This window comes from Salvelinus fontinalis, chromosome 10, assembly GCF_029448725.1.
Source record: "Salvelinus fontinalis isolate EN_2023a chromosome 10, ASM2944872v1, whole genome shotgun sequence".
Classification (NCBI taxonomy): Eukaryota; Metazoa; Chordata; class Actinopteri; order Salmoniformes; family Salmonidae; genus Salvelinus; species Salvelinus fontinalis.
This window is the reverse complement of record NC_074674.1, coordinates 24,383,271-24,404,476: the sequence shown is the minus strand read 5'-3', so window position 1 is coordinate 24,404,476 and position 21,206 is coordinate 24,383,271. Positions and strand designations below refer to the sequence as shown.

Here is a 21,206-nt window from a genome sequence, read left to right as displayed (position 1 = left end):
TTTATGGATATGTCAATGATGGCAGTGGCACATAACTTTATCAAATGGATAATCAATTGGTGATAATGCCCACATGCCAAATCATTTATCTTAGCCATCCCTCTTCCTCTGCTTCCTTCTCCTGTCTCCCCTCAGTGTTCTCTCTGCCTGGTGAGGAGTCTATATTTAAGCAATAAGGCCCGGGGGGTGTGGTATATGACCAATATACCACGGCCAAGTTTATAATACAGTATATAGCTGAGGTTGAAGTACAATACACTGGCCAGATCACAGACCCTCTGGAGGTGACTGACTGGGCTAGAAACCACTTTCACGCCTCCTCATATTGTATTATCCACACCCCACACACTCATATGTTTATGTGAGAGTGCGTGTGTGAATGCACATGTGTGTGTGTGTGCGCTCGTGCGTGGGAAACCATCAGTGTGTGTGGCGGTGATGCAATATCACTGACCTACGCCCTCACACTCCTGAACCTTTTACAGCTCCCGTTTACAAGCATGGAGAGACACCTGATATCGTTAACTAGCTCGGTAGCAAGTACTTTTCTGCCCTATTACATTTTTTGGGCCTAGTCTGCGTTTGTTGTGATTGCCTGGTCACAAAATCATATAAAACCCATCATATATTTTAGGGGTGTCCTATAAAATGTGACAAGGTGTTTTTATTTGCTTTCCTTCAGCACCTCGCACTGCCCGGTCAAAAATAGCTGAGCTGGGAGAATTACAGTATATCATTGACCAACCAATGAATTTAAACATAATGAGACTGACTATAAGAAGTTCTTAGAGTTACTAAGTCTCATGGTGACCTTTACTTGAACCACATGTATTGAGTATGAGTCTCTACGATAAGCCTATGTATACTGTTAATTAAAGTATCTTCTTGGTTTTACCTTTAGGCCTTTACTGCCAGCTATTGCCACTGAACCAGAGAGACCCTGCAACACGTGAGAAACGAGTGTCAACTCAATAGACACCAACAGAGGTCATGCACTGTATACACAAGCATTAATGTGAATAAGAGACGTAGCGCTGACCATTAGCAAATACAGTAACTCCATAACTACACATTATAAACAAGGACACAAATGCCATTCATCTTGTTATATTCATGTTAGAATGTAATGAGATGAGGTTGAAATTGAGGAGGGATGAATTAAAGTTGAGAATGCATGTTCCGGTTTGTCTGCCCCACATGCAATGACAATCACTTGTGAATATGTCACACGAAGCAGGGTTGTAAAGACTGCCATCTGCTGTTCAGCACCAGAATGACTACAGTTGTTCACAACTCATTATCTGATACTACAGAAACCCTCAGGAGTAGGGTTGCAAAATTCAGTAACTTCCAGGAATTTTCCATCTGAATTCTGGAAACACAGGACAACCCTACTCAGGAGACATTTTAATATAATCCTTTCTGATTGCACCTATACTTTTCTTCAGCAATACTTTCAAATATCTGCCAATATATGCAGTGCAGACAGAAAAAAATCAGACAAAAGAAAAACTGTTTATTGGCAGTCTATTTTGTGTACATGGCTCAGTGTATGCAGTATATACAAGCGCAGTGTTTTCAGGGGTGTGATCACTGTATTGAAATATGATATAGAATGGGAACCTGTGTACCAGGCTTTCCTTCTGGTCCCTCTGTCCCGGGAGGGCCTGGCAAGCCCTGTTGGAAACAAGTGGAAACACACACACACACAATAATAAGTGTACTGTGATTCCGTCTTTCATATTTGTTTTTAGTCAGCTCCATTAGATAAGCCCGTACAACCTTGATACCCTTTATCACCAAGCAAGTGTTAGCATCTGGAGTTTTAACACTGATATATATATATATATTACTGAGAAGACAGATCTTTGCCTCCACACACACCAGTGGAGGCTGCTGAGGGGAGGAGTCCATGGAATTTTATCAAATGTATGGTTTCCATGTGGTTGATACCATTCCATTCACTCCATTCCAGCTATTACTATGAGCCGTCCTCCCCTCAGCAGCCTCCACTGACACACACACACACACACACACACACACACAGATCTGCTGTTCTGCCAACATAGATATTGCCAATTGAGGCGTACACTTTATTTCTGATTTGTCAAGTATAATGAAGTATTTGCAATGCAAATTGATCAAGTAGATGGCTCCACTAGTGTTTGTCTGTGAATGTTCTGTGCTTACCGGTTGACCAGGCTGGCCAACATTCCCTCTCTGACCCATGCGACCCTGGGTAAAAGAGGGCAGTGCCAATCAGGACACCATTCAAATATCAAGAGCAGAACTTAAATCACGCTTTACTTAATACTAGGGTTTCAAAGTTCCAGAAACGTTCCCATAATTCCCAGAAATTACAAATCCTAGAAATGCTGGATAACCTGGACATTTTGGAAATTTTACTGGAATTTAGCAACCTTTATAAACACATTCAATGGGAGAGTGCCCTACCTTGGTTCCTCTGTGTCCAGGCTTGCCGTTGCGCCCATCGGTTCCTCTATTCCCCTTCAAAGAAACACAGAGATATTTAATACACTACATGTCCCAAATGGCACCCCATAGGACTGGTCAAAAGTAGTGCACTACACAGGCCGGGAATAGGTTGCCATTTGGAAAACACTATTTCAGGACATGAAATCCACAGTTTCATCATCATTTTGACTAATCCTAACAGGCAGACTGATGTTACTGATGTTACAAAATGTTACATTCATTATGATGCATTCCTTTCTGAAGTATTCTCTGACCTTCAGCCCCTCTCTGCCCAGTTTTCCCTGAGGGCCAGTTTCTCCATTCTCCCCCTGAAAGACAAGATCCAAAATCCATCAGTCTTCCACTGGTAAAGTGTCAGTCTATAACTTTAGATAATGTGATAAGGCAGAGAGGCTGCCTACCTCAATGCCTTTAGTGCCAGGTTGACCTTTGAGCCCTGTAAAGCCAGGGGGGCCACTGGGACCCCTCTCTCCCTGAGGCCCTTGGATACCCAAAGCACCCTGAACACCCTGAGAGATAGAAGAGAGAGAGAGAGAGAGAGACAGAAACAGATAACAGGGTAACTCACAATAGACGTAAAAACTATGAATCAACAGCTTTAGTTTTGCGGAATGTGTACAGGTCTCCAGAGACCGGGTTCTTACTCTCTCCCCCTTTGGTCCAGGGTCTCCCTTATCCCCGTCTGGTCCTCTTTTGCCCTGTGGAGGTCAGAGGTGAGGGGTCAGTTGTCAGAGAGGGGTCAGACGAGGGCAAGTAAAGTAAGTAGCTGAAAAGCATGCAACCTGGTCCTTCATAGTGTTTTGAATCACTCCAAGGACAGCACCAAAATGGATTCCATCTAATTCAAAATAAATGTCAGTAAATGCAGTACTAATACTTACAGTAGTACCAGGGAAACCCATTGGACCTTGTGTTCCCAGTGGGCCCTTCAATCAAAGAGTGACAGAGAATGGATTGAAGCGTTCATTCCTTTTAGTTCATTTTTCTCACTTCAAGTAGAGGATGGAGAGAAATCATGGCTCCAACAAATCTTCCCTTCCATGATGATCTTTTGTCTGATCTATAGCCACACTTCGGCCACACTGACTGACAACGTAAACTGACTGACACATTCTTTATGATACACCATCTGATAACAGCATAATATAAGAGATATACAGTGCTTTCGGAAAGTATTCAGACCCCTTGACTTTTTCCATATTTTGTGATGTTACAGCCTATCTAAAATATCTGAAATAAAAAAATAATTACTAATCCGCAGCAATCTACACACAATACCCCATAATGACAAAGCGAAAACAGGTTTCTAGAAATTGAGCTCATGTGCATCCTGTTTCCATTGATCATCCTTGATGTTTCCACAACTTGATTGGTGTCTACCTGTGGTACATTCAATTGATTGGACGTGATTTGGAAATGCACACACCTGTCTATATAAGGTCCCACAGTTGACAGTGCATGTCAGAGCAAAAACCATGCCATGAGGTCGAAGGAATTGTCGGTAGAGCTCCGAGACAGGATTGTGTCGAGGCACAGATCTGGGGAAGGGTAAAAAACATTTCTGCAGCATTGAAGGTCCCCAAGAACACTGTGGTCTCCATCATTCTTAAATGGAAGAAGTTTGGAACCATCAAGATTCTTTCTAGCGCTGGCCGCCCTGCCAAACTGAGCAATCGGGGGAGAAGGGCCTTGGTCATAGAGGTGACCAAGAACCCGATGGTCACTCTGACCAGAGCTCTATAGTTCCTCTGTGGAGATGGGAGAACCTTCCAGAAGGACAACCATCTCTGCAGCACTCCACCAATCAGGCCTTTATTGTAGAGTGTCCGGACAGAAGTCACTCCTCAGTAAAAGGCACATGACAGCCTGCTTGGAGTTTGCCAAAAGGCACCTAAAGGACTCAGACCACGAGAAACAAGATTCTCTGGTCTGATGAAACCAAGATTAAACTCTTTGTCCTGAATGCCAAGAGTCACATCTGGAGGAAACCTGGCACCATCCCTACGGTGAAGCATGGTGTTAGCAGCATCATGCTGTGGGGATGTTTTTCACCAGCAGGGATTGGGTGACTAGTCAGGAGCGAGGCAAAGATGAATGGAGCAAAGTACAGAGAGATTCTTGATGAAAACCTGCTCCAGAGCGCTCAGGACCTTAGACTGGGACGACGGTTCATCTTCCAACAGGACAACAACCCTAAGCACACAGCCAAGACAACACAGGAGTGGCTTCGGAACAAGTCTCTGAATGTCCTTGAGTGGCTCAGCTAGAGCCCAGACTTGAACCCGATCTAACATCACTGGAGAGACCTGAAAATAGCTGTACAGCGACGCTCCACCTCCAACCTGACAGAGCTTGATAGGATCTGCAGAGAAGAATGGGAGAAACTCCCCAAATACATGTGTGCCAAGCTTGTAGCGTCATACAGTAGAAGACTCAAGGCTGTAATCGCTGCCAAAGGTGCTTCAACAAAGTACTGAGTAAAGGGTCTGAATACTTATGTGAATGTTATTGCCGTTTTTTTTAAATTTGTAATATTATTAGCAAAAAAAAGAGAAAAATCAGTTTTTGTTTTGTCATTATGGGGTATTTTATTGTAGATGGATAAGGACTGTAACCTTTAGAATAAGGATGTAACCTACATTAACAACATTTGGAAAAAGTCAAGGGGTCTGAATACTTTCCGAAGGCACCGTAGTCTGTGTAGAATTTAGTGAAAACTGGAGGAGCTGTCAACCTAAACATCGCCTAGAAGATGTCTGGATAACAGCCAGAGTAAAACTCACATGCAAACCGCCTGGGGATGGGATCTATGGCATTCTAGCAGTTTACAACCTCTCCAAATGAGTCATTTGATATCATATGAAGATACAGTGTGGCCATCATCCAGACATAAAAGTGACCTTGACTTGCCCATTTTAAAGTGTGTTTACTTTCTTTAGTTAGAGCCTTTCATCCATTAGCTTAGACCAGCTCTACCACAACCCATCAAAGCTAGAAGATGTAGGACATGGGATACACAACGCGTATTATAATCTGTAGCCTAACACATGAGTTCTGCCACATGGGCGCACTGTGAGGTTGCTGTGTGAGTGTGTGTCTCTGGCAAAAAAAGTGGGGTGAAGGTGGTCAGTCCATTGGGTACTATGCTACTCACCATGGGCCCCTCGAACCCTAGCTCACCCCGGATACCCATCATCCCCATTGGTCCCTGAGGAAGACAGAGAAAGGACGGAAGCAAGGGGGTTGGAGAGAGACAGGTATGGTAGTTTGTTTTACTAGTGTAGAATGAACTTTACCAGTGAAGAGAGGAGCGACTTACAGGGTCACCTTTCGGACCAGCGGCACCACTCATCCCAAGCTGTCCCTGTGAAAATATAAAACCGTACAGATGACCTTTAACCCCAGATATCAGACATTACTGTGGTGAGAAATCCCTACGAAAAACCCGTTTCCAAAGACCATCATCTGGTCCCAAGTCTCTGTTAGGGAAAGTTGTGCAGCTGATTGAGACTGACCTGAATTCCTCTGAGACCTGGAGGCCCACTCTCACCATCTAAACCCTGGGGCCCCTGGTGAAATAAACAGAAATATTTCCTTTATAGTCTAACAAGCATAGAGCATGGAGTTCTGTTGAATGTGACCCAACTTCAGGCAAGAAAACTCAACAAGACAAACGTCTCCTCTTACCTGCGGGCCTCTGGGGCCAACAACTCCAACAAGGCCCAACTCTCCCTAGAAGATAAATGCAGGTTACCTTGGCAAAAACTGACATGCACTTCGTTTTTTTTTTTTTTTTATCGGCTGTCCCCATAAGAGAACCCTTTTTGTTTCCAGGGAGAACCCTTTTTGAGTCCACGTAGAACCCTTTTGGTTTCCAGGTCGAACTCTCTGTGGAAAGGGACCTACATGGAACCCAAAAGAGTTCTTCCTGGAACCAAAATGTGTTCTTCTATGGCAGGGGTGTCAAACTCATTCCACGGAGGGCCTAGTGTCTGCAGGTTTTTGGTTTTTCCTTTCAATAAAGCCCTAGACAACCAGGTGTGGGGAGTTCCTAACTAATTAGTGATGTTAATTCATCAATCAAGTACAAGGGAGGAGCGAAAACCCGCAGACACTCGGCCCTCCGTGGAATGAGTTTGACACCTGTGTTCTATGGGGACAGAGGAAGAACCTTTTAAAGTTCTAGATAGCACATTTTTTTCTACGAGTGTACTCAGAAAGAGCTACCAATAAAATACCGTAGGTGCTAAGTTTATACATGATCTAAAATAATGGGAGGACCGTCGTCTCATGGGATCGAAATGTAATCTCACCTTTGAGCCGTTAACTCCCTGAGCGCCGACAGAGCCTGTGAAACCAGCGGCTCCCTGCGCAAAACAAAAATACACACACTGAGTGATATGATGTGGGATGACTGACATACAGTAGCATTTGGAATTAGGGCCCATTAGAATACTGTGTTTTACTGTACGTTGGAATACATAGTAGGGAAAGTCCAGACTCCTGTTGCCTGTCTACTCACCATTGACCCAGGAGACCCTGGAGACCCATCAAACCCAGCCTCCCCCTGGAGAGTCACAAACACATGGACACAAGTTAATGACACACTCAACTTTAGTGATAAACAATGGCCAGTAAGTACCAGTTTATTTGTTTGTAGTATTGTTACTGTGGTTCACTCACATCAGGGCCGGGGGGCCCCTCTGGGCCAGTGGCCCCTCTGACTCCCTGAGGTCCCTGAAGAGAACACAGACACAGTAAACCTTTAGGGTTCTGGTCAGAAATAGTGCACTATAAAAGGAATAGGGTGTTATTTGGTACGCATACGGTGAGAGAAACACTTACACGTGGACCAACAAAACCGTGACGGCCTGGTAAACCAATGGAGCCCTACAGGACAAACAAAGATCAGATCCTAAGCTTTCAATTGAGAGGACTATTCACACAAAAGTCATCAGCAACATACATACTGAGCATTACAGGGATATGAGAAAAGAAAATCAAGATAAATGTAATGTAAACTAATGTGAATGGTACCAGAACAGTCAGATCTCATAGTACTTACTCTTACCACTAAGAGGCAGCATATTCAAAGTAATAACACTGACTGGTAAAGACTGGAGATCGATATAAGTCAGTCTGGTACCCTTGTAACTACGAAACAATCATACTTCAGTCAAAATTACCTTCTCGCCCGGTTCTCCCATACGGCCTCTTCGACCCTTTGCTCCAATAAGGCCCTATAAGGCATTATAAAGAATGTTAAAAAGCATTATACATACAGGAGCAGTCAAAAGTTTGGACACACCTACTCATTCCAAGGGGTTTTCTTTGCTATTTTCTACATTGTAGAATAATAGTGAAGACATCAAAACTATGAAATAACACATATGGAATCATGTAGTAACCAAAAAAGTGTTAAACAAATCAAAATATATTTTATATTTGGGGTTCTTCAAAGTAGCCAACCTTTGCCTTGATAACAGCTTTGCAAACTCTTGACATTTTCTCAACCAGCTTCATGAGGTAGTCACCTGGAATGCATTTAAATTAACAGGTGTGCTTTCTTTCCTTCTTAATGCATTTCAGCCAATCAGATGTGTTGTGACAAGGTAGGGGTTGTATACAGAAGATAGCCCTATTTGGTAAAAAACCAAGTCCATATTATGGCAAGAACAGGTCAAACAGAAAAGTGAAACGACAGTCCATCATTACTTTAAGACATGAAGGTCAGTTAATCAGGAAAATTTCAAGAACTTCGAAAGTTTCTTTAAGTGCAGTTGCAAAAACCATCAAGCGCTAAGATGAAACTGGCTCTCATGAGGACCACCACAGGAAAGGAAGACCCAGAGTTCACTCTGCTGCAGAGGATAAGTTCTTTAGAGTTAACTGCACCTCAGATTGCAGCCCAAATAAATGCTTCACAGAGTTCAAGTAACAGACACATCTCAACATCAATTGTTCAGAGAATACTGTGTGAATCAGGCCTTAATTGGGGATGGGGGCGCTGTTTAGACTATTTATGCTAATTTGGTAATTTTTGAAACGGCTTCCCACAAAATCCTTGATCGTACAATATGCATATTATTATTATTATTGGATAGAAAACAGTCTATAGTTTCTATAGGAGTTGAAATTTTGTCTCTAAGTGGAACAGAGCCCATTCTACAGCAATTTCCCTGACATGGATTCAGATTTCAGAAATGTTGGCCACTGTTCTGAAGTCAGTTAAAACGGCACTGATATTGCTATGACTATACGGACACTTCTTACGTCTTCCCCTGGATGCCTTTACGTGATGACGATTCCAATGGGGTCGATTGCGCGTTCACAGGCCCCACAAATGAAAAAACCGTGAAGCTAGTCATTCTTTTGGAGCTGCGTCATGCGCCTAGAGGACACCGGCCCGCTCCTGTTCCAAGCATTAGTGAAGGGGGTAATATTACTCGGGTCATGTTTCTACTCGTTATGGGAGTTAAAAACATCATAAGGTAGTTAATTTAAAGCGTTTTATAGCAATTTATATCCGTTTAGTGCGATTTTGGGACATTTATTTTTGCAACGATGTGAATAGTTGGGCACGCTTTTCAGTTCATCCCGAACGCAGTAGGCATTTCCACATGGCAAGAGGACAGCTTTCCACCAAAAGACGATTGCTCTCAAGAAAGGATCCTTTGCCCAAGATACTGATGGAAGAACAGCTCAAGGTAGGACATTTTTATTATGATAAATCGTGTTTCTGTCGAAACATTTTAGTGGCTTAGGACGCCATGTTTTATGACGTAGCTTCGCTAGGCGCAAACTGTTGTCACGATCGTATGGCGGATTGACGGACCAAAACGCAGCAGTTGGAAAATATGCCATCTTCCTTTTATTATGAAGAAGGCAAGAAACGAAACAAAACACTGACACACTATACAAAACAAGAAAACGACCGTGAAGCTACTAACGTCGTGCACACACAGGCTACAAACGTTTAACATAGACAACGCTAGACATCTACACTCAACACAAAACCATATACTACACCCCATAACCCCTTTACCATATAAACATCCAACACCAACAAAACATAAACATTCCCCATGTCACACCCTGACCTAACTAAAATAATAAAGAAAACAAAGAATACTAAGGCCAGGGCGTGACATAACCCCCCCTTGAGGCGCGAACTCCGGGCGCACCATACACAGTCTAGGGGAGGGTCTGGGTGGGCTTCCCTCCACGGTGGCGGCTCCGGCTCTGGTCGCGGTCCCCACGTCACCACAGTACCTAACCACCTCCTAGGCTTCCTCCAAACGACCCCCCTCCACATTAACCCCATTGTATTAAGGGGCAGTTCCGGACTAAGGGACAGCTCCGGACTAAGGTCCAGTACCAGGGTAAGGGGCAGTACCAGGATCAGGGGCAGTACCAGGGTAAGGGGCAGTACCAGGGTAAGGGGCAGCACCAGGGTAAGGGGCAGCTCCAGGGTAAGGGGCAGCTCCGGACTGAGGGACTGCAGCTCCGGACTGAGGGACTGCAGCTCCGGACTGAGGGACTGCAGCTCCGGACTGAGGGACTGCAGCTCCGGACTGAGGGACGGCCCATGGCTGGCTGACAGCTCTGGCTGCTCATGGCTGGCTAACGGATCTGGCTGCTCATGGCTGGCTAACTGATCTGGCTGCTCATGGCTAGCTGACGGATCTGGCTGCTCATGGCTAGCTGACGGATCTGGCTGCTCATGGCTAGCTGACGGATCTGGCTGCTCATGGCTAGCTGACGGATCTGGCTGCTCATGGCTAGCTGACGGATCTGGCTGCTCATGGCTAGCTGACGGATCTGGCTGCTCATGGCTAGCTGACGGATCTGGCTGCTCATGGCTAGCTGACGGATCTGGCTGCTCATAGCGAGCTGACGGATCTGGCTGCTCATGGCTGGCTGACTGATCTGGCTGCTCCTGTCTGGTTGGCGGCTCTGGCAGATCCTGTCTGGTTGGCGGCTCTGGCAGATCCTGTCTGGTTGGCGGCTCCGGCAGATCCTGTCTGGTTGGCGGCTCTGGCAGATCCTGTCTGACGGACGGCTCTAGCGGCTCCTGTCTGGCTGGCGGCTCTAGCGGCTCCTGTCTGGCGGACGGCTCAGTGGGCTCATGGCAGACGGGCGGCTTTGCAGGCTCATGGCAGACGGGCGGCTTTGCAGGCTCATTGCAGACGGATGGCTCAGATGGCGCTGGGGAGACGGATGGCTCAGATGGCGCTGGGGAGACGGATGGCTCAGATGGCGCTGGGCAGACGGGCAGTTCAGTCATTGCTGTGCAGACGGCAGACTCCTGCCGGCTGAGGCGCACTGTAGGCCTGGTGCGTGGTGCCGGGACTGGTGGCACCGGGCTGGGGACACGCATCTCAGGGCTAGTGCGGGGAGCAGCAACAGGACGCACAGGACTCTGGGGACACACAGGAGGCTTGGTGCGTGGTTTAGACACTGGTGGTAAAGGGCTGGAGACACGCACCATATAGCTAGTGCGTGGAGGAGGCACTGGTGGTACTGGGTTGGGGCGGGGAGGTGGCGCCGGAAATACCGGACCGTGCAGGCGTACTGGCTCCCTTGAACTCCGAGCCTGCCCAACCTTACCTGGTTCTATGCTCCCCGTCGCCTGACCAGTGCGGGGAGGTGGAATAACCCGCACCGGCCTATGTAGGCGAACCGGGGACACCATGCGTAAGGCTGGTGCCATGTACGCCGGCCCGAGGAGACGCACTGGTGACCAGATGCGTTGGGCCGGCTTCATGACATACGGCTCAACGCTCAGTCTAGCCCGGCCGATACGTGGAGCTGAAATGTACCGAACCGGGCTATGCACGCGTACAGGAGACACCGTGCGCTCTACTGCGTAACACGGTGTCTGCCCGTACTCTCGCTCTCCACGGTAAGTACAGGGAGTAGGCGCAGGTTTCCTACCTGACTTCGCCACACTCCCTTTAAGGCCCCCCCCAAGAAATTTTTGGGTTGTACTCACGGGTTTCCAGCCTTGTCTCCGTGCTGCCTCCTCATATCGCCTCCTCTCGGCTTTAGCTGCCTCCAGCTCTTCACGAGGAAGGCGATATTCTCCCGGTTGAACCCACGGCCCCTTACCATCCAGTATCTCCTCCCATGTCCATGAATCCTGTGTAGGTAGGTCCTGTTGCCGCTTTCCATGCCGCTTGGTCCTATGGTGGGTAATTCTGTCACGATCGTATGGCGGATTGACGGACCAAAACGCAGCAGTTGGAAAATATGCCATCTTCCTTTTATTATGAAGAAGGCAAGAAACGAAACAAAACACTGACACACTATACAAAACAAGAAAACGACCGTGAAGCTACTAACGTCGTGCACACACAGGCTACAAACGTTTAACGTAGACAATTACCCACAACCAATGAGAGCCTATGGCTACCCTAAATAAGGCTCCCAATCAGAGACAACCGAAATCAGCTGTCTCTAATTGGGAACTCATTCAGGTAACCATAGACTCTCCTAGATAACTAACCAACATAGACAACGCTAGACATCTACACTCAACACAAAACCATATACTACACCCCATAACCCCTTTACCATATAAACACCCAACACCAACAAAACATAAACATTCCCCATGTCACACCCTGACCTAACTAAAATAATAAAGAAAACAAAGAATACTAAGGCCAGGGCGTGACAACTGTATTGAAAAGTAAGGATAAATTAAAAAATGTTATTCCGCAATTGTATTAAGAATTAAATTGTCTATCAATCCCTGTCCACCCTATATTTTTTAGTCACGTTTATGAGTATTTATGTATAAGAGTAGATCACTGTCTAAGTGGCGCAAGGACTTTTTCTTTACCAGCTTGTCTACATTTCACATTGTCTAACCATGATTTTGGTGGCTAAATATAAACATTTGCGATCAAACTCTATATGGAATGTGTAATATGATGTTACAGGAGTGTCATCGGAAGAATTCTGAGAAGGTTAGTGAAAAAATTAATATATTTTGGCGATGTTTACGTTATCGCTCTCTTTGGCTAGAATCAATGCTCTGGTAACGTTTGCATATGTGGTATGCTAATATAACGATTTATTGTGTTTTCGCTGTAAGACACTTAGAAAATCTGAAATATTGTCTGTATTCACAGGATCTGTGTCTTTCGATTCGTGTATGCTGTGTATTTTTACGAAATGTTTGATGATTAGTAAGTAGGTAAACACGTTGCTCATTGTAATTATTCTAGTCCATTTGTGACGGTGGGTGCAATTGTAACTTATGCCATCTACCTGAAATATGCACTTTTTTCTAACAAAACCTATCCCATACCATAAATATGTTATCAGACTGTCATCTAATGAGTTTTTTTGTTGGTTAGGGGCTATAAATATCTTAGTTTAGCCGAATTGGTGATGGCTACTGGTGTTGGTGGACAAATAAAAGATGGTGGATTATGCTAATGTGTTTTTAGGTAATAGATGTACATCTTTACATATTGTGTCTTCCCTGTAAAACATTTTAAAAATCGGACATGTTGACTGGATTCACAAGATCTGTGTCTTTCATTAGCTGTATTGGACTTTAATTTGTGAAAGTTAAATATTTAAAAAAAATTTTTTTTTTGAATTTCGCGGCACTGGTTTTTCAGTGGGGGGGGGGGGGGGGGGGGGTGCCGCTAGCGCCACGCTGATCCTAGACAGGTTAATGGACAAATTGCTGCAAAGAAGCCACTTCTAAAGGACACCAATAATAAGAAGAGACTTGCTTGGGCAAGGACACACGCGCAATGGACATTAGACCAGTGGAAATCTTGGAAATTGGAGATTTTTGGATCCAACCGCCGTGTCTTTGTGCAACGCAAAGTAGGTGAACGGATGATCTCTGCATGTGTGGTTGTCACGTGAAGCATGGGAGAGGAGGTGTGATGGTGTTTTGCTGGTGACAGTATCAGTTACTTATTTACAATTCAAGGAACACTTAACAAGCATTGCTACCACAGCATCCTGCAGTGATACGCCATCCCATCTGGTTTGCGCTTAGTGGGACTATAATTGTTTTTCAACAGGACAATGACGCAATACACATCCAGGCTGTGTAAGGGCTATTTGACCAAGAAGGAGAGTGATGGAGTGCTGCATCAGATGACCTGGCCTCCACAATCACCCAACCTGAAGCCAATTGAGATGGTTTGGGATGAGTTGGACCACAGAGTGAAGGAAAAGAAGATAACAAGTGCTCAGTATATGTGGGATCTCCTTCAAGACTGTTGGTAATGCATTCTAGGTGACGCTGGTTGAGAGAATGCCAAGAGTGTGAAAAGCTGTCATCAAGGCAAAGGGTGGCTTTCTTTGAATAATCTAAAATATATTTTGATTTGTTTAACCCTTTTTTGGTTACTACATGAGTCCATATGTGTTATTTCATAGTTTTGATGTCTTCACTATTATTCTACAATGTAAAAAATAGTAAAAATAAAGAAAAACCCTGGAATGAGTTGGTGTGTCCAAACTTTTGACTGGTGCTTTACGTACTTCATAGAAAGTGTTAACGACTTATGCTCTTGATTAGTACGCTCCATTAGACCGATATATCAGAATTCATAATGCCAATGTTTCACTGTCCAACCCCCTTACCTCCTCCCCCTTTTCTCCTTTGGAACCGCCGTCTCCCCTGTACCCGAAGGGTCCCTAAGCAAAACGAGACAGCAATCATTGATATAATCAGAGATATAGCATCCGAAATGACACCCTATTCCATATATAGTGCACTACTTAGGGAATAGGGCCAGTAAGACCCTGGTAGGGCTGTAGCCGTCACAACATTTTGTCAGGCGGTGAAGCAAATAACTACTGGTCTTACGGCAATTGACTGTTAATTAACATAAACACATTTAGCATCTCCTAGCTTCAACACATAGCCTACAAGCCACTGATGCAGACCTTTGGAACAACTACATTTAAAAAAGTTGAATAAATCCATGTAATATAGCCTACACCGTCACAATACATCCATTATTTATTTTAGACAGGTCTAAAGAAACATGATATGAAGAAAATGTAGTCTACTTCAGAAGAACAGAATAGTATACTCTGAGTCGTCCGTATATTAGGTCCTCACCTGGCTATGTCATACAGCTGTGGGCTACAATAGCTCATTTAGGAGACAAGATTTGCATAGAATTCCGTGCCATTATTTTATATAATTTAATAGTATGAAGAATACAATTGAAAAAAGCTGAATAAAATAGAAAGGATATTTTCTCCAAAGGATTTGAGGGACTGCGCTATTCTGTGTTGAGCGGTTAACAAAGAAATAGGTACTCCTATATGCTTCATTTAGAGTTCTTAATGTAACTTTAGTTGTTCTACAAACGTTGGGCTATATGTTTAGATTTTGAATACATTGTAAGGCTGCATGATATGACTCTAATGATGATTTGAAAAAAGTTGCATGAAAGGCTTAAGCTCTGCTTTGTTTTTTTGCGCAGGCTGTACACACTTCATCAGTCTCTCATTCACAATTTGACCAGTACTTGTTAATGCCTCGAATTTCCTGGTGAAATCTCCTTTGTGTGTCTGTAATGCCCCCTAAAAAACTCCATGTCTTTTGCGGCCAGAGGCCATTGTGACCTTGAGTTGAATATAATAATTATAATTCCCTTTTCCCAGAGTGCTGTGTGCTCCGAAGCACCTCTCACTCACATGGCTCTCCATCACGTGATCGCGTCTTTCTCACAGGCTACAAGGGAAGACAGAAACATTGGGGACACAACTGCGCGGGTCCTTACCCAATTCCGTGGTGCATATTGAAGATATTGGAAGAACTGTCCACATTTACTTTTTGTCAGCCAACAAGATTAGTAGGCATTACGAACAGCGAAAGCACTAGCCTACGTCAATCTACTATCCCCGATAGTACAAAAGTTTACCTATTCTATTCTGTGCGAGAAATAAATATTCCAAACATAGTGTGGGACAATGTTTGGAATAATACAACCACTAGCATCCAAAAACTTTTTTAAGCATTGAGGCTGAAACAACAGATTAGAACGTTTAGCTTAAAATGTTGATAAACTATCAGGATATTTCTTCACATTATAAGCACAGCAATGTGCACACGGCAGTAGGCTATAAGCGTGAATGTTCCATTAGCGGGAAAACACCATTATCAAAAGTGACCGCAAATGTAATTACGCATGTAATACTTTGATTATAAAGTTGCATTGTTATGGTGAAAATTATCTTCCCCAAACGTTAAACTCACGCGCTGCTTATGAATGCCAGTTAGCCTCTACACCCCTTGTAAAGCAGATTCATGTGCTGAAATTTAAGAAGTTATTTTGCCACTTTACAAACCTTATCAAAACATATAGGCCTATGGGCTAGGCTACATGAGGTGTGTGACTATGATTTGAAAAAGTCCACAACAAAAAAGGCATTGTTTCTTGACTTACGTTGGGCATCATTCACAAGTGATAATATATACTTCACAAGTGATAGGCTAATATTGTCACCTATCAGACTATTGTTAATTTAACCTTGTCTTTACATATACTAAATAATATACAGTGCATTCGGAAAGTATTCAGAACCCTTGACTCTTCGCACATTTTCTTAGATTACAGCCTTATTCCAAAATGGATTAAATCAAATATTTTCATCATCAATCTACACATAAAAAAAGCAAACAAAGCAAAAACAAGTTTTCCGAAATTTTTGCAAAAATCGAAAATATCAAATGTACATAAGTATTCAGACCCTTTTCTCAGTACTTTGTTGAAGCACCACTGGCAGCGATTACAGCCTTGAGTCTTCTTGGGTATGACGCTATCAGCTTGGCACACCTGTATTTGGGGAGTTTATCCCATTCTTCTCTGCAGATCATCTCAAGCTCTGTCAGGTTGGATGGTCTCTCCAAAGATGCTTAGGAAAAGCTCTAGGAAAAGTATTGGTGGTTACAAATGTATTCCATTTGAGAATAATGGAGGCCATTGTGTTCTTGGGGACCTTCAATGCTGCATACATTTTTTGGTACCCTTTGCCAGATCTATGCCTCGACACAATCTTCTCTCGGAGCTCTACGAATGATTATTTCGACCTCATGGCTTGGTTTTTGCTCTGACATGCACTGTCAACTGTGGGACCTTATATAGACAGGTGTGTGTTTTTCCAAATCATGTCCAATCAATTGAATGTACTACAGGTGAACTCCAATCAAGTTGTAGAAAAATCTCAAGGAGGATCAATGGAAAAAGTATGCACCTGAGCTTAATTTTGAGTCTCATAGCACCTGGGTCTGAATACTTATGTAAATAAGTTATTTAAGTTTTGTTTTTTTATACATTTGAAAAAAATTCTAAAACCTGTTTTCGCTTTGTCATTAAGGGGTACTGTGTGTAGAATGATGAGGAAAAACAATGATTTAATACATTTTAGAATTAGGTTGTAACGTAACAAAATGTGGAAAAAGTCAAAGGTCTGAATATTTCCCGAATGCACTGTATGTGTGAAATTTGTTTTGATTTAGAATGGACCATTAATATGCACCTGTCTCGAAACAGAGGAGAAAATAGATGTCATCTATGCACTTAAATTGTGAATGGAGGACACTTGTCCCATGGTTCATTTTCATGCCAGCCAGGTTGGCTTTACTCCTGTTGTAAAGAGAAGCAATGTGCTTAATAGTAGGAAAGTTGAGATACAGTATATAGTAGGCTTATCCTATAGACAGATGATGGGAACCTCCTCTTTTTAATAGAGGTGTTTGATTAGATTTTCAATTACATTTGCATTGATGTCAGAGTGATTAGAGGGACAATAGAGTGCTGAATACCAGGCAGTTAGCAAGTTTGTACAAATGACCATCAGCAGCATCAGAGCTTGGAGAAGCCTAATTACTGTGACTAAACGGTTTGACTGCCTTCATGACTTGTGACCACCGGTGTGGCGGTAATATGGTCGAGTAACAGCCCTAGGCCCTGGTTAAAATTAGTGCACTAAATAGGGAATATGGTGCTGTTGAAGGCTAGAATGGTTGTTTCTGAGAACAGAAAGTAATCACATAATAAGTCACTGAGTGGTGCCCTCACCTGTCGCCCGGGATCACCCAGCGTCCCAGGCTGACCGTCCTGCCCATTCGCGCCATCTTTCCCATGGAGCCCTGCTCTGCCCGCCACGCCATTTGGCCCCGGCTCACCCTGCAATACAATAGATACCATCACCCAATCAGAGGCTGTGGACTGTGACAGAAACGCCACCACCCAATCAGAGGCTGTGGATCTGTGAAAGAGACAACATCACCCAATCAGAGGCTGTGGATCAGTGACAGAGACGCCACCACCCAATCAGAGGCTGTGTGGACCTGTGACAGTGAAGAAGCATCCCAAATGGCACCCTATTTCTATAGGGCACTGGTCAAAAGTGGTGCACTATATAAGGAATAGGGTGCCATTTGAGGAACCCCCTGGCACTATTCCTGCCCAACAGGGTGGCACTGAGAGCTTATCAAGAGGATGAGAAGCTAGACTTCAGACCTCCTTGTCATCAATAACACTGCTCTGCAAACAGGTGGAGACCATGTACAAATCTGAAAGCTTAAACACCTGTTAGCAGTGTGGAGTCTGAACTGTTATATTTCTGGGCCTGAACAGTGATTGATATTGTAAAATTATTTATTGTATTTAACACTTATTTTACCAGGAAAGTTGACCGAGCACACATTTGCATTTACAGCAACAACCTGGGGAATAGTTACAGGGGAGAGGAGCCATGATGGTATGAGGGCCAGATTGGGAATTTAGCCAGGACACCGGGGTTAACACCCCTACTCTTACTATAAGTGGTATGGAATCTTTAGTGACCACAGAGAGTCAAGACACCCGTTTAATATCCCATCTGAAAGGTGGCACCCTACACAGGTCAATGTCCCCAATCACTACCATGAGGTATTGGGATATTTTTTTTAAACCAGAGGAAAGAGTGCGTCCTACCGGCCCTCCAACACCACTTCCAGCGGCATCAGGTCTCCCATCCAGGACCAACCCAGTTTAGCTTAAGAGGTAAGCCACCAACGTAATGCATTTTTACATATACATTTTACATACACATTTTGCATACACATTTTACATACATACTTTTATGCGTACTTTTATATAAAGCAATTACACAACAATAATTCATTACCAAACATAAACTCTTTAATCCCGCCGCTCAGCCACTCTCAGCCCATCCCACCTATCACCATAGACCACCCTGGTTTGGTTTCCATGTGCCATATATTTGTCAATTGTGCTGTGATGTTTTACATAAATGTTGAACCTTTCTAATCGTATAGTATCCACAGATTGTGAGCTAATAATGAAACCTTTCCTATGAGTATTATTATGTTATTTATATAGCGCAGCTATCAACATTTTTGTCCTCAAATGAAACTGGTATATATTTCTATTCATGCCAATTCCTTTCAGCCAATTTGTATCTTTAATATACAGCAGGCGAACAAGTTCCCTACTTTCTCGCTTTTTCCACTTGCCTCCATTTTTGTGGTAGTGTTGCAATCAGGTACTTACCTCTCCATGGTTGCAGAATCATATCTATTTTTGCTAACTTTCTATCGAAATTTATTGTGGTAAGTTCCTTTATATTTTTTGAGATGTGAATACCAAGTACGTCTACTTCACCATCCGCCCATTTTATTGGTAAACTCCAAGGTAGTGTAAACAGTGTCTTTTAACGATCCAATACTTAACATGGTACACTTGTCATAATTAGGTTTTTAGTCCATAGACGCTAGCAAAGTGATCAAGATCTTCAATGAGACAGTACAGGGAATCTAGATTGCAGACTTATGAAAAAATTTCAGTCATCGGCATACATTGGCACTTTAGTTATTATCCCCACGATTTCTAACTCCTTGATGTTCTAATTGTAATAGTGAGAAAGACTTGCCACGATGGTCATTCACACACACACACACAACACAGCCATTCTCCACGCCACGTGTGTGCCACACAGTCCAGACACTGTATTGTCTTGTATTGGGGAGGGAGAGGAAGTGTTTACAGCTGTGCCCAAAACCTCAGCAGTCTTTGATGTGGGCCATCTTGTTAGGCCATAGCGTCTGTGCTTTACTTTATAGCTCAGTCAGCTAAGGTCTCTGACAGGCTAAGACGCAACACGGCAAAGACTCTCTGCACCCAAAATGGCACCCTAATTCCCTATTTAGTGAACTACATTTTACAGTGCCTTCAGAAAGTATTCAGACCCCTTGACTTTTGCCACATTTTGTTACGTTACAATCTAATTCTAAAATTGATTAAATAAATACAGTCTACACACAATGCAGTCTACACGCAATACCCATCAGCAGTCTACACACAATACCCCATAATGACAAAGCAAAAACAGTTTCTAAGAAATGTTAGCAAATGTATTAAAAATAAAAACAGAAATAACTTATTTACAAATATTCAACCATTCAGACCCTTTGCTATGAGACTCAAAAATGTAGTTCAGGTGTATCCTGTTTCCACTGATCATCCTTGAGATGTTTCTACAACTTCATTGGAGTCCACCTGTGGTACATTCAATTGATTGGACATGATTGAAAGTGCATGTCAGAGCCATGAGGTCAAAGGAATTATCTGAAGAGACAGGTTTGTGTCAAGGCACAGACCTGTGGAAGGGTACCAAAACATTTCTGCAGCATTGAAGGTCCCCAAGAACACAGTGGCCTGCATCATTCTTAAATGGAAGAAGTTTGGAACCACCCGGCTAAACTGAGCAATCGGGGGAGAAGGGCCTTGGTCAGGGACATGACCAAGAACCCGATGGTCACTCTGACAAAGCTCCAGAGTTCCTCTGTGGAGATGGGAGAACCTTCCAGAAGGACAACCATCTCTGCAGCACTCCACCAATCATTCGCTTTCTGGTAGAGTGGCCAGATTGAAGCCACTACTCAGTGGAGTTTGGTGTTTGCCAAAAGGCCCCTGAAGGACTCTCAGACCATGAGAAACAACATTATCTGGTCTGATGAAACCAAGATTGAACTCTTTGGCCTGAATGCCAAGCGTCACATCTGGAGGAAACCTGGCATCATCCCTGCGGTGAAGCATGGTGGTGGCAGCATCATGCTGTGGGGGTGTTTTTCAGCGGCAGGGACTGGGAGACTAGTTAGGATCGAGGCAACGGTGAACGGAGCAAAGTACAGATAAAAACCCATCCAACCTGACAGAGCTCGAGAGGATCTGCAGAGAAGAATGGGAAAAACTCTCCAAATACAGGTGTGCAAAGCTTGTAGCGTCATACCCAAGAAGTCTAAAGGCTGTAATCACTGCCATCAACAAAGTACCGAGGAAAGGGTCTGAATACTTAAATAAATGTGATATTTCAAAATGTCTAAAAACTAGTTTTGCTTTGTCATTATGGGGTATTTGTTGTAGATTGATGAGGGAAAAACATTTCGTATTTATTTATTTTTTTAGAATAAGGCTGTAACGTAAACATTTTTGGAAAAAGTAATGGGGTCTGAATACTTTCCGAATGCACTGTAGGATGCAGCCTTGATTTGATAACAGAATGGCCCGCATACTCAATATGATCCAAATTACCACTTTAACGACAACGTTTAGATCCAGAAGTTTTTCGTCAGGTCACCTTCGTTCCAAATACAGTGTGCAGACTTTTCTGTATTTTTCATGTATCCTTTATGTACCCTGTCATTA

At 43.6% G+C, this 21,206-nt stretch overlaps 1 protein-coding gene across 1 annotated transcript in view; it reads right to left on the bottom strand.

Annotated features, from left to right (window-relative positions):
* Positions 1 to 1,535: 1,535 nt before the first annotated feature.
* The window catches only part of LOC129863254 (collagen alpha-2(XI) chain-like), a 92,337-nt gene continuing 72,666 nt past the window's right edge, over positions 1,536 to 21,206 (bottom strand). Inside the window, exons 13-30 of the mRNA XM_055935158.1 lie at positions 17,574 to 17,681; positions 14,119 to 14,172; positions 7,683 to 7,736; positions 7,342 to 7,386; positions 7,180 to 7,233; positions 7,019 to 7,063; positions 6,810 to 6,863; positions 6,184 to 6,228; positions 6,012 to 6,065; positions 5,816 to 5,860; positions 5,651 to 5,704; positions 3,378 to 3,422; positions 3,141 to 3,194; positions 2,898 to 3,005; positions 2,751 to 2,804; positions 2,455 to 2,508; positions 2,191 to 2,235; positions 1,536 to 1,677 (exon numbers count right to left, since the gene is read on the bottom strand). Of these exons, the coding sequence (XP_055791133.1) occupies positions 1,591 to 1,677; positions 2,191 to 2,235; positions 2,455 to 2,508; positions 2,751 to 2,804; positions 2,898 to 3,005; positions 3,141 to 3,194; positions 3,378 to 3,422; positions 5,651 to 5,704; positions 5,816 to 5,860; positions 6,012 to 6,065; positions 6,184 to 6,228; positions 6,810 to 6,863; positions 7,019 to 7,063; positions 7,180 to 7,233; positions 7,342 to 7,386; positions 7,683 to 7,736; positions 14,119 to 14,172; positions 17,574 to 17,681 (1,059 nt within the window). The 3' untranslated portion in view covers positions 1,536 to 1,590. The remainder of the gene's footprint in view (positions 1,678 to 2,190; positions 2,236 to 2,454; positions 2,509 to 2,750; positions 2,805 to 2,897; positions 3,006 to 3,140; positions 3,195 to 3,377; positions 3,423 to 5,650; positions 5,705 to 5,815; positions 5,861 to 6,011; positions 6,066 to 6,183; positions 6,229 to 6,809; positions 6,864 to 7,018; positions 7,064 to 7,179; positions 7,234 to 7,341; positions 7,387 to 7,682; positions 7,737 to 14,118; positions 14,173 to 17,573; positions 17,682 to 21,206) is intronic.